The sequence below is a fragment of the Volvox carteri genome (assembly GCF_000143455.1).
Source record: "Volvox carteri f. nagariensis unplaced genomic scaffold VOLCAscaffold_11, whole genome shotgun sequence".
Taxonomy (NCBI): domain Eukaryota; kingdom Viridiplantae; phylum Chlorophyta; class Chlorophyceae; order Chlamydomonadales; family Volvocaceae; genus Volvox; species Volvox carteri.
This window is the reverse complement of record NW_003307554.1, coordinates 1,669,233-1,679,555: the sequence shown is the minus strand read 5'-3', so window position 1 is coordinate 1,679,555 and position 10,323 is coordinate 1,669,233. Positions and strand designations below refer to the sequence as shown.

At 53.8% G+C, this 10,323-nt stretch overlaps 3 protein-coding genes across 3 annotated transcripts; all 3 read left to right on the top strand.

Annotated features, from left to right (window-relative positions):
• Positions 1 to 68: 68 nt before the first annotated feature.
• On the top strand, positions 69 to 3,073 carry VOLCADRAFT_58584 (uncharacterized protein; the record flags this gene model as incomplete). Its single annotated transcript, XM_002948824.1, has 7 exons — positions 69 to 172; positions 340 to 412; positions 764 to 854; positions 1,090 to 1,289; positions 1,790 to 1,858; positions 2,150 to 2,233; positions 2,918 to 3,073. The coding sequence occupies 7 exons, from the start codon at positions 69 to 71 to the stop codon at positions 3,071 to 3,073; spliced, it is 777 nt and encodes a 258-aa protein (XP_002948870.1).
• Positions 3,074 to 3,983: 910 nt separating this feature from the next.
• asa4 (mitochondrial F1F0 ATP synthase associated protein) lies at positions 3,984 to 7,638 on the top strand. Its single transcript, XM_002948823.1, has 8 exons — positions 3,984 to 4,100; positions 4,195 to 4,539; positions 4,613 to 4,699; positions 5,450 to 5,674; positions 5,878 to 6,054; positions 6,308 to 6,376; positions 6,741 to 6,791; positions 7,035 to 7,638. Exons 1-8 carry the CDS (start codon positions 4,074 to 4,076, stop codon positions 7,275 to 7,277), a joined length of 1,224 nt encoding a protein of 407 aa, XP_002948869.1. The 5' UTR covers positions 3,984 to 4,073; the 3' UTR covers positions 7,278 to 7,638.
• A 1,090-nt stretch (positions 7,639 to 8,728) lies between these two features.
• prpL12 (plastid/chloroplast ribosomal protein L7/L12) lies at positions 8,729 to 9,917 on the top strand. The gene has a single exon (XM_002948822.1). It carries the CDS (start codon positions 8,790 to 8,792, stop codon positions 9,276 to 9,278), a length of 489 nt encoding a protein of 162 aa, XP_002948868.1. The 5' UTR covers positions 8,729 to 8,789; the 3' UTR covers positions 9,279 to 9,917.
• Positions 9,918 to 10,323: the final 406 nt, after the last annotated feature.

The following is a 10,323-nucleotide window of genomic DNA, read 5'->3' as shown; positions in this document are numbered from 1 at the left end:
CCTTCACCCACCCGGCCGCACCCGTAGGCGCCGCCAGCAGCCGTGCGCGGCGCGCGCGGCGGGGTAGCATGGCCAGTTCAAAGTACGAATACGTGAAGCAATACGAGCTGGACGACACACTTCTGCCGGGCTGCTGGATAGTTATCCGCCTCGACGGCAGGGGTTTCACCAAGTAAGACCGCAGACGGGTTGGGGGATGTGCTTGGGTGAGGGCATAACCGTTGAAGGGGCCCCTACAACGCTTTCGCCGCCGGGCACCGCTGACATGAAGCTAGGACTATAGCCTACTATAGTTATTCTCATAGTCATTTGTTGCCGCCACCCCACGGTCCTGCCCAGGTTCAGTGACCTCCACGGCTTTGAAAAGCCCAATGACAAGCGGGCTCTGGACCTCATGGACGAGTGTGCGCGGGTGCGCTAAGGGGCCATGGAAGATTGATTGCGTGGTGCTGCGTGATGTCGTTGCGGCAGCAGCGGCCAGGTGGCCACCATTCCACGACCATCATTTTGGGCCGGTTCATGGGAAATATAGTGCCGATTAGAGGGGAGGGCGGATGGGCAGCGGCATCGACCCGGCCAGTGAATCTTGCCCGGAGTGTCCAGATCTTTTAGCGGCCCCTGGGCGGTGGTGGGCTTGGGCAGCGTCCACTGGGGCAGGGCCGGGAGTGGGGCCTACAGCTGGGAGATGCCCACGTGTTGCATTATGATGGGGGTCAGGAGGGTGGAAAATGCGCACTTTTCCGTTCGTCCCGCTGCGGTACAGGAAGTCATGAACGAGTTCCCCGACATCCGACTAGCGTATGGCGAAAGCGACGAGTACAGTTTTGTGCTGGCCCGCAATACGGACATGTACGGTAAGCCAATAATAGAACTCTTCCCAGAGTCCTCCTGCCTCCTCCTGCGGCTCTTAAAAAAAACATGTCGATTTTACCTTGTTGCAATCTAACGTATCCATCTGTTCACCACAATGCATTCGAAGGGATTGGCGGCGGAGACTTCCACGTCTCTCATCCCACCCATCTGGAGCTCGGCAGATGCCTCGTTTAACTTCTGCACATGGTGGCTCCCAAACGTGTTGTCGTGCTCCAGGCCGCCGCGCCGCCAAGCTGGTGTCCCTGATCGTGAGCTGCTTTACGGCCAACTATGTGGCCCGCTGGCCCGCACACCTGCCTGACACACCGTTGCGTGCCTCACCGATGTTCGACGGACGTGCGGTTTGCTACCCGCTGGATTCGAACCTGCGCGACTACCTAGCGTGGCGACAGGCAGACACGCACATCAATAACCAGGTGCGAGATTATGGTAAGACTGAGCACATCGCTACACTCTCTAAACAAGGCCAGGAACACTCTCTAAATAATGTCAGGAACTAAATGCTCTGCACGGTATGTTGTTGACTTTGCCAGAACTACAGAACTTAGGGTTTGGTATAAGGGCCGCACGAGGGCACGTTACGGACAAGGAACGAAGAAACTATAAAACAAGGGGAACCCGAGCGGGGTAAGGGGCGGGACTGAGCAGCGGCAGTGGCGGCTCAGCGTCAGTCATCAATGCCTCCCATCCCCACAGACACCCCGTGCGGCGTCAGTTGTGACGACACGGCATCCGTGCGTTGTGCCGCTGCTTTTTTTATTGCCTAAGCACGTGCGTAAGCTCGATTCCCGAGCATCCTGGACTTGTCAGGTTTCCCAAACTCCCCGCACGACGGCCTTTAGTTTATTTTTGACCTCTTTACGGGCTGTCCTACTTTATCAGCCAACCGCATGTAGCTCCCAATTCCGTACTGCAGTATAATACATGCTTCTGGGCGCTGGTCAAGAGCGGTAAGACGCCAGCGGAGGCGCAGGACACGCTCAAGGTGCGCGCCTTTCGCAAAGGACTGATCCGCTAAGTTGCGTATATAGGAGGCAACGCTGCAGGCCCTTTTTCCCCTTCTGGCTGCGCATGGGCGTCAGGGAGCATCAGCGAGGCACCGTAGGTATTGATCCGTCAGCCGCGGTGGCATTTGGCAGCTTTTCAGCACAGTGCTTTGTAGTGAAGGGGATGCCGGTGCTCATTGCCCGAGGAGGACACGCTCGTGCCCACACAACCTGACCGATGCTGGCTTGCTGGCGTTGCTTCATGCCCCCCACCTCTCCCCCTTCCCCAGGGCACCCAGGCGGCCTTCAAGAATGAGCTGCTCTTCCGGGAGTTCGGCATCAATTACGCGCACCTCCCGGAGCAGTTCAAGAAGGTGAGGGTGCCCTCTTCCCATTCCGCCTGGGGGACAAGTAATAGTGTGTTCAGTTCTCTGTGTTTATAGTAGGAGACTATCTGTGTGTTTTGTGTGGTGTTTACTGAACTGAGCTATGAGGAGGCAGTGGTGAGTGTGGTTGAGTAGTGACTGTGTGTGAGCGGTGAGCGGTTGTGTGTGAGCGGTGAGTGTGAGTGTGTACGCGCGCGCGCGTGTGTGTGAGATGTGTGTCTGATGTGTATGTATGTGTGTGATTGTGTGTGTGTGTGTGTGTGTGTGTGTGTGTGTGTGTGTGTGTGTGTGTCCCACCTCGAGTTGCGTGGGGGCCTCATCCTGGGCCGCTCGCAGCCGAGCAACGTCACTGCCTCGGTCACGACGGCCGAGCCTCGGCCGCGGCGCACTGTGTCGTCCACTGTCCCACAACTCTTTTGTTTTATGGATATTCCAAAGGCGAACGGACACTGCTCTCTGAAGGCTACATTCGGGCGATGCTTGCAAGGTAACTGTTTTGCCCAGCCGCAGCCAGAGCCTGCTTTTGCCCCGGTCCCTGTACCCTCAGTCGCGTCCTGACGTGCCTGAACTCTCTCGATTTCCCTTCTGTCTGAACTCTCGTTCCCCGTCTTAACCAAGTACTCCTTCGTATTTCCTTGCATTCCAACCCTTGGCCCGTGGCTATGGCACCAGGGCTCGGTAGTTACTCGGCAGAAGGCGCTTGTGGAGGTGAAGCAAAAAGAGGACGGCACACCCGTGCTGCGGGAACGATCCGTTCCCACAGTGCTCTATGTGGACATCATTCGGGACGAGTTCTGGGAGGGCAACCCCCAGCTGCTAGCGCCATGAGTGCCCGGGCAGAAGAAGCGTGCGGATGGGCAGACGGGTGCAGAGGTCTGCGCCCTGCGAAATCGTGGTGGCTTAGGGCTGTGAACACCTGAAGATCCGTGCATGCAACTCGCGTCGCACACGGCTCAAGTTCTTTATGTTTCTAAAATCTAAAAAGTTTATGACGGAGGATCCGAGCTTAGACAGATGCAGTGGGGAAGGCGGCTGCGGCGCGCAGATTATCCATGGGGCGTTCTCTTTTACTCGGGGCTTCGGCTGGTATTTTGGCGGGTGTCACGACCTGGCAGGGCTGTGAACCTGTTGGGCGAAAGGTCTGCAGGAATAGCAACGGGAGGACTGGTCGTGCGATTTGCTGTCGGTTCGGATGCTACGCGGCCAGGTGTTGCGTTGCGATGTACAGCTGGCGAGGAGGAGACCGAGAGGGAAGCACGCCGGACGGTTGGGCATGTGTGTGTTGGGTCGTAGATGTAATACCCGCAACACCCTCCTGTGATTTACTGTGTGGCGGAGATGTGTTCTTGCGATGAAGGTTCGCACATTGGAGGAACGTATGTTTCTACCAGACGAGCTGTGCGAACGGTTTTGGCGCAGGGTTTGAAGGGGCTTCAGGGAACAGAGGATGCCTAGGAGGAGCAAAAGTGCGCTAAGACTGCCGACTTTGAGTACATGTTGATGCACACTAGGGCATGCACTCAGGCCCGGAAGGAGGAAAGTAGTAAATGCCCACAGCAGGTATACCTAATCTTACCAACTTGACAAGTTAAGACTTGCACGCTGTATCAACCCTAAAATGTTTCACTGATTGGACACCGCTGAAGCATGAAGGGCGCATTCATAACCTAGTGTCGGAACCCCGTACAGTTCGTGTTGGTACCTTTTGGTCTCTGGTCCATCTTACGATACTGCACAGTTAGTAGATAGCGTTTTGCTCGAAGCTGCATTTACCGGGGCTAACCCGCTCATCGGGACCGGACCTGATCGTTTGGGACCCGCCGTCACGATGAACGGTCTAGTGCTGCGTAGCCTGGTACGTTTTAGTTCCCTATGAAGTATAGTTGTCAGGCTCCCTAATCTTGCTGGAAAAGGGTCTCATTATGTGCCACGTCCTCGATATGCTGTAGGGTGTCCTGTCGCGGTCTTGCGCCGGCAGTCTGCAAGAGGTTGCTGCCCGGGCGTTTGCAACAGGTGCAGGTATTATCCTCCGGAAGCTCCGAGTGCTTGTTTTAAGCTTTATTCGTGGACGCATGGCGCACTTGATTGTTGCAGGTGCTGCGCCCTCGAAGAAGGACGTGCTCTACAATCTGAGCAATCCTGATCCGGATGCTGAGGCTTCGGTTAAGGCTTATCTTACTTCGCTTTACAAGGGCGCAAAGCTGGAGTCCAGCACTGCCGACGGCTCGCTTGAGCTAACCAGCAAAATTGAGAAGAAGTATAAGGCAGCCGCTATTGTCGAGTACGGTCTCCAGGTGCGGATGGCCTGTTGTCAGGCACCGGGTGAACGCTGCGCTCCATCAACGCCGACTGGTTATCTGTATGCAGAACATCAGCGTGCCGCTGGGATACAGTAGCTCGAACATCGCGCCTGTGAAGCGTTATGCTGCTGAGCTGCGAACTCTTGGGAAGAAGGTATGGAGTTTGAGTTCCCGGGGGTTTTGCGTGTGGGTGTTTGGAGCAGCCTATTGTCATCGGGCATAGTGAAGTGACTCCTAGCAGAGGTTATTACTACGATAGGTGCATATAGGGTTTTGGGAGGGCGACAAGGTGCATAGCAGGACAGCACGTCTCTATTGGTTCTATAATCATGGCGCTTCCGAGGCGCACCAGGGCGAAAAGGGACAAACAGTGGTAAGGGTTCACGCGCTTGTCCCATTCCTGCCTGAGCTGCCTTGCGCAGCACGCCCGATCTGTGGCAGTGTGTTTCCCTGTATCTATTAGGATCTGCAAAGCGCCGGAATCCCTCGGGTCATGTTTCTACTGTCACCATTCAATGGTATATGAGTGTCGGTCACTTTCCAACGCCCTCGCGTGAGCGACACGCTCTCGCGCAGGGCGTCCCCTAATGCCTCATCCCGGCTTTTCAAACCCTGGACAAGAGCCAGTGGGAATCGAACCGGCGCAGCGCCCAGCGCTATCGGGGTTTATAACATCTTAGAATTAGCAAAGCGCCGGGGCCCCACCGGTCCTATCACTGTTGTATGAGTGTCGGTCACTTTCCAACGTGTATGTCTCTCATTCACAAGCACGGCGTTTTATGGATGGAGCGAGTTCTCTCAATTTTCTGCCTTAATGAACGAGCCTTATCCTACATGGCAACAGCCTTATTGTCCCTGGGGGCATTTTGTCTACAAGCATCCATCATATGTCCTATGGCGCCAGGCTGGTTTTGAGGACCCTGCCACCGAGGTTTCCAAGCGTCTAGCTGACACGGCGGCAACTGCGGACAGCGTCAAGGAGCTGCTGACAAAGAGCCAGTCGCTCATGAGCCCGGAGCTGTACGCGGCCCTGCTGGAGGCAGTGCAGCAGATTGAGAACTCGACCAACTCGACGCTGACGCTGGATGGGGGATCGCCCGGTTACAAAGAGTTTGCCAAGAAGGTTGAGGTAAGACACTGCTCTTGAACAGAAAACGCAAATGAACGAGCAGGGAAAAACCTTAAAGACCGGGAAAGCGTTGGGTTGGCAATGGCCATCACTAGTGATCTGGACGCGCGAGACTTGGTATAACCCTAAGAAAGGGCAAACCAGGAAACCAGGAGAAAGGTCCATCATGAGTTAGTGTTGCATGCTGTCACGGGACTCCTTAGACGTCCGCCGGAGGATCTCTGCGTATCAGGACAACGAAGCTGGTTTGGCAGGGACATGGGCAAAAAGAGTTGGATACAAGTATGTACGAGGGTCGGAGTCCTTGTAAGTTTGCATGGGCGGAAGTACAGTTACAGCGCAGTGCGCAGGGTGTGCAGTTCGGTAAACTGACAAATTGGGTGAGGTGCTGACCCCTTTTTGGTGTAGAAGGCAGGTAGAGAGTCAGGCATGCCGTTGGCCGAACTGTGTACGAGACAATGAAGTTGCTTGAAGTTGGATATTTTCGGTGTGGTCCTCTTCTGGAGGGGAGAAGTCGCTTTAGGGGGTTTGGCCACGCTGCAAAATTCTCGCCGAACCCTTTAAAATGGGTCTACCAAGGTCTCATGCCCGTGACAAATGAGCTGAGCTCTTTCTCCTCGCCGCATTGTCCAGGCAATCGCCGCCGCACACGGCATCCCCGCAAAGCTGCTCGTGGACGTGAAGAAGGGCGTCACAGACGACGTAAGTTGTGGAATAGAAATGTTAATGTGGGTTAGGTTCCGGGATTTCAGCAGGCCTAATGTAAGCCCGTAATGGTAAGGGAATCGCACCTACAGCGTTTGTGAGGCGCACAGTCACAACCCTTTACCCATGTTCGTGTCGTGCGTATGTGGTAACTTCCTTGATAGTCGTATTCAAGGCACGCCCTACCAAACACGTGGTGTGCAACATTCAAGCATGGGTGGTAGCTTTTAGGTGCGAGCGTAGCAACCATAGAAAAAGGATTGACTGTGCTCCTTTCGCACATGTATCAGCCCACTTGTTCGCTGCACCCATTGCAGACGTTGCAACTAAAAATGCGAAAAAAACTGTCTGACATGTGCAGGCCGTCGTCAAGGAGTACGCGCGCTACCAGCAGCACGCTGCTGTCAAGGACGTGAGTAGCTGTTTTCGTTGATGACGGATATGGGGGTGATTTGCTTGGCTGGCATAAGTTTTTCGTCTGAGTTCTGACGCCATCGCTGCCCGTAATGCTTAATATTGCGCAACCTAGAGACATGTTTTTCACTTGAGCCCTTATTAGGGCTGGCAGGGGCTAGGCCTTAGGTCGGTGTTTCAACCAAGGCGTCATTTTCTACATTATTTTCGGAGTTCAAAATGTCCTCGTGACTGCGTGCAGGCTATTGCTGAGCTGGAGGCCCTTAAGGCTGATGCCACCACTCTCCTGGACAAGCACCTCGGCAAATCCGCGGAGCAGGTGCGCAGGGAGCAGGCCGCCGCGCTTGCGGCGGCTGTTAAGAAGGCTGAGGCAGCCAAGGGCGCGCCTTGGGCGGTTCAGTTCCTGGAGGATGTGAAGCGGGTCGAGTGGTTTGACGCCTGTATCGCGGAAAACCCGGCAGTTGGACCAAAGGTAGCGGCCTGACGGGTGCAAGTTATGAAGACCTCGCAGCCGGCCTGCGGGAGCAGGCTGCGGAGCAGATAAGGAAGTTAGATTTCAAATAACGGCGCGACGCGGCATCATTGTCGATAAGGGGTGTCGATAGGGGGGCTTGGCGCACGTCCTTTGTTGCATGAACGGCTGCGTGCTGGGGACGCATACGGTGAGGCCATTGTCCAAGAAGCTACTCGTGCGAGTTTATGACAACGTTATAGGCGCGCTCGCTCAGATTATAAGGATTGGGTTATAGGCACGACTATGCTATGCACTGCCCTGTGGTATACTTACACACACAGGGGTAAGACATGGAAAGGAAATTGTAATGACTCCATGAAGGGGGTTCTGGCTCCAGGCTTCAGCAAGGCGCCTTGTACTTGTGCAACTCCGGATGGCCAACCCTTTCGCGTGCAGCCCGCCTGAGGTACAAGAACAGCATCTCTCCCATCGTGTCGTACAGGAGTACCATGCTACAATCAGGAAAGGCAATGGTACAAGTTACAAGTGCCGCACGAGTGCGGGGGTTCCGTCAAAGCCTTGAGGCCATGGACTATTTATTGAAAGTTGATTACACCGTACAATCGACGGCGGTTTGGGTCCTGCCAACTAGACCAGTCACCCGACATCCGTAAGAGACAGATCAGCCATCGCCACCGATCAGCATGCGAAACTTAGTCCATCAACTAGACCATATCTTCACACCATAGCAGCGTTAGGCAATGAAACTAGGTTTTGGCTAGGCAGTTATGGAGACGCCAACCCAAGGTGAAAAGGGCCAAGGGCCTCTCTTCGCAGTTATAGCACGCATTTCATTCACATCTGGGTTAGGCACTCTTCGCGGCTATACCCCAGCCAGGCATCTGCGTTCACGAGACCAATGGCCCAGCTCAGTTTTCCACGACACTCAAACAACTGCGCCTTAATTTTATGTCCAAAACTTCAATTTGAAAATAAGGGGAAACGCAGTAAGGAAAAGCCTGGTAAAAATAGGCTCGTGCAACGAATTCCACCTTAAGGGCAACTTTGCACGAAAACTGCTGCCGCATGATTATCATAAGGCTGACAATCCAGATGAATAGACAAAAGCATGCATCAACCTCGTTAATCAAAGCACGTTCTTATGATTTGGTACATACTTCTCAATACTGCCTTATTCGTGCAGTTCAAAATACATGTAATAGATAGCAGGCAATTATTGAGAGCCTCGAGCTTCAGAGAACCTTTCTAAACATCAACCTTTCTTAACAAAACACATTCTTGTGACTTGGTACATACTTGTCAACGCTGTTTTTTTTCGTGCAATTTAAAAGAGCGTTAATAGATAGAAGGCAGTCTTTGAGAGCCACGAGCTTCAGGGAACGAAGGGCCTTATTCGTCGTACGGCCGCCTCGCTGGGACCTCAATTAGGACCTCTGGCACGCCACAATATCTCACTTGCGCCTCTGCTGCACTAAGCCAATAGTTGAGAAACACGTTCTTACTACATCTAGATCAATAGCAATGGCCCTGTGCATGCAGACCAGGTCGATTGCGGGCGTCCGGCCCCGCACCAGCGCTGTTCGTAGCGTTCCTTTCCGTGGCAGCCGCATGGTTGTCCGTGCCAGCCCTGCTGTTTCCGAGATTGTGGACAAGCTGAAGACTTTGACACTGCTGGAGGCTTCTGAGCTGGTCTCTGAGATCGAGAAGACCTTCGGAGTGGATGCCTCGGCTGCCGCTCCTGTAGCTGTCGCCGCCATGCCAGCTGCTGCTGCTGCTGCTCCAGTTGTTGAGGAGAAGACTACCTTCGATGTGGTGCTGGAGGACATCCCAGCCGACAAGAAGGTCGGCATCTACAAGGTGGTCCGCAACATTGCCAACATTGCCGTCAACCAGGTCAAGGAGTTCACGGCCACTCTGCCTAAGGTTCTGAAGGAGGGCTTGAGTAAGGAGGACGCCGAGGCCGCCAAGACTCAACTGCTTGAGGCTGGCGCTAAGGCTAAGGTGGTGTAAGCTCGCCTTGCCATGATCTTTGATCGTCTGTGAGTCTATTTTGCAAATATGCTTGGTGACAGCGGCAAATTTTCCTAGGTTGTCGGCTGCAGCCAAAGGTCGTGTAATGGTGGACAATGGTGAGTCGGCTCTGGTCGCGCACTAGTTCAGTGTTGAGGCTAGGATAAGGCTCAAGGTCCTGCAATGTCCCCAGGATTATATTACATGATGGAGACAGACGTTGCCTGTCTAGATTATGGGTAAGGGCCTGACAGGTGTTTTGCGATTGGCCTGTGTTAGCGCTGGGGTGATGCGGGCTGATGGGACCTCTGTTACTTCGCTGTGCACTTTTTGCACTATGGTCGTTCATCATGGAGCCCAGCAATGAAGACAAAGTTGACTTGACTTTGACGCGTGTTTCAAAGGTGGAAGAGTTGTGTAAGTGGAGGCTGCCTGATTATGCTTGCTCCCTAATTCGTCATACCTCTTATTCTTCCATTCATTTTGGCTCTCTCTTACGGCAAGTGAAGTATGAGATATACACCCGGCGGGAAAGGAGACAAGTGTAATCGTGGCAGGCAGAGCCTACAAACGGTGTACATAACTCGACCGAACAGTCACCTACTAGGTGAGATCAGGGTTTAGTATCGGAAGCGTGTGATTTGTGCCTACGCAATCCCTGAGAAAAACCTACACCCGTAAAATCTTTACATGCACATGCACGAGTGATCATCTCCGTGTCGCAACGCGAACAAATGACATCATTGATGCATTTAATCAACATGCTCTACGCTAACACGTACCATTCCACTTTGCAGTAGGCCCTTTGAGAGCTTGCCAAAGAATAATGCCGCGCACGACGCATACACACCTCGAGTGAGGACTTCGAAAAACTCCCAGCTTACATCAAATCCCCATAACCAACCACATCAACCCTGAAAGCTGTATGGCACGCAACTCGAATGGGCAATATATCTTCGACCTGCGCCCGACCACAACACATTTCGCCGGCACGGCCAGCTAGCAAGCCCCCAAGCACAGCACCGTCTACAATAGCGCTGTCTGG

Excerpts from the sequence above, each read along its gene's own strand:
- asa4 (XM_002948823.1), top strand. The coding sequence starts at position 4,074 with ATGAACGGTCTAGTGCTGCGTAGCCTG. Across the intron at positions 4,101-4,194 it reads GTCTAGTGCTGCGTAGCCTG|GGTGTCCTGTCGCGGTCTTG; the intron begins GTACGTTTTAGT and ends GATATGCTGTAG. Across the intron at positions 5,675-5,877 it reads AGTTTGCCAAGAAGGTTGAG|ACGTCCGCCGGAGGATCTCT; the intron begins GTAAGACACTGC and ends GGGACTCCTTAG.
- prpL12 (XM_002948822.1), top strand. The coding sequence starts at position 8,790 with ATGGCCCTGTGCATGCAGACCAGGTCGATTGCGGGCGTCCGGCCCCGC.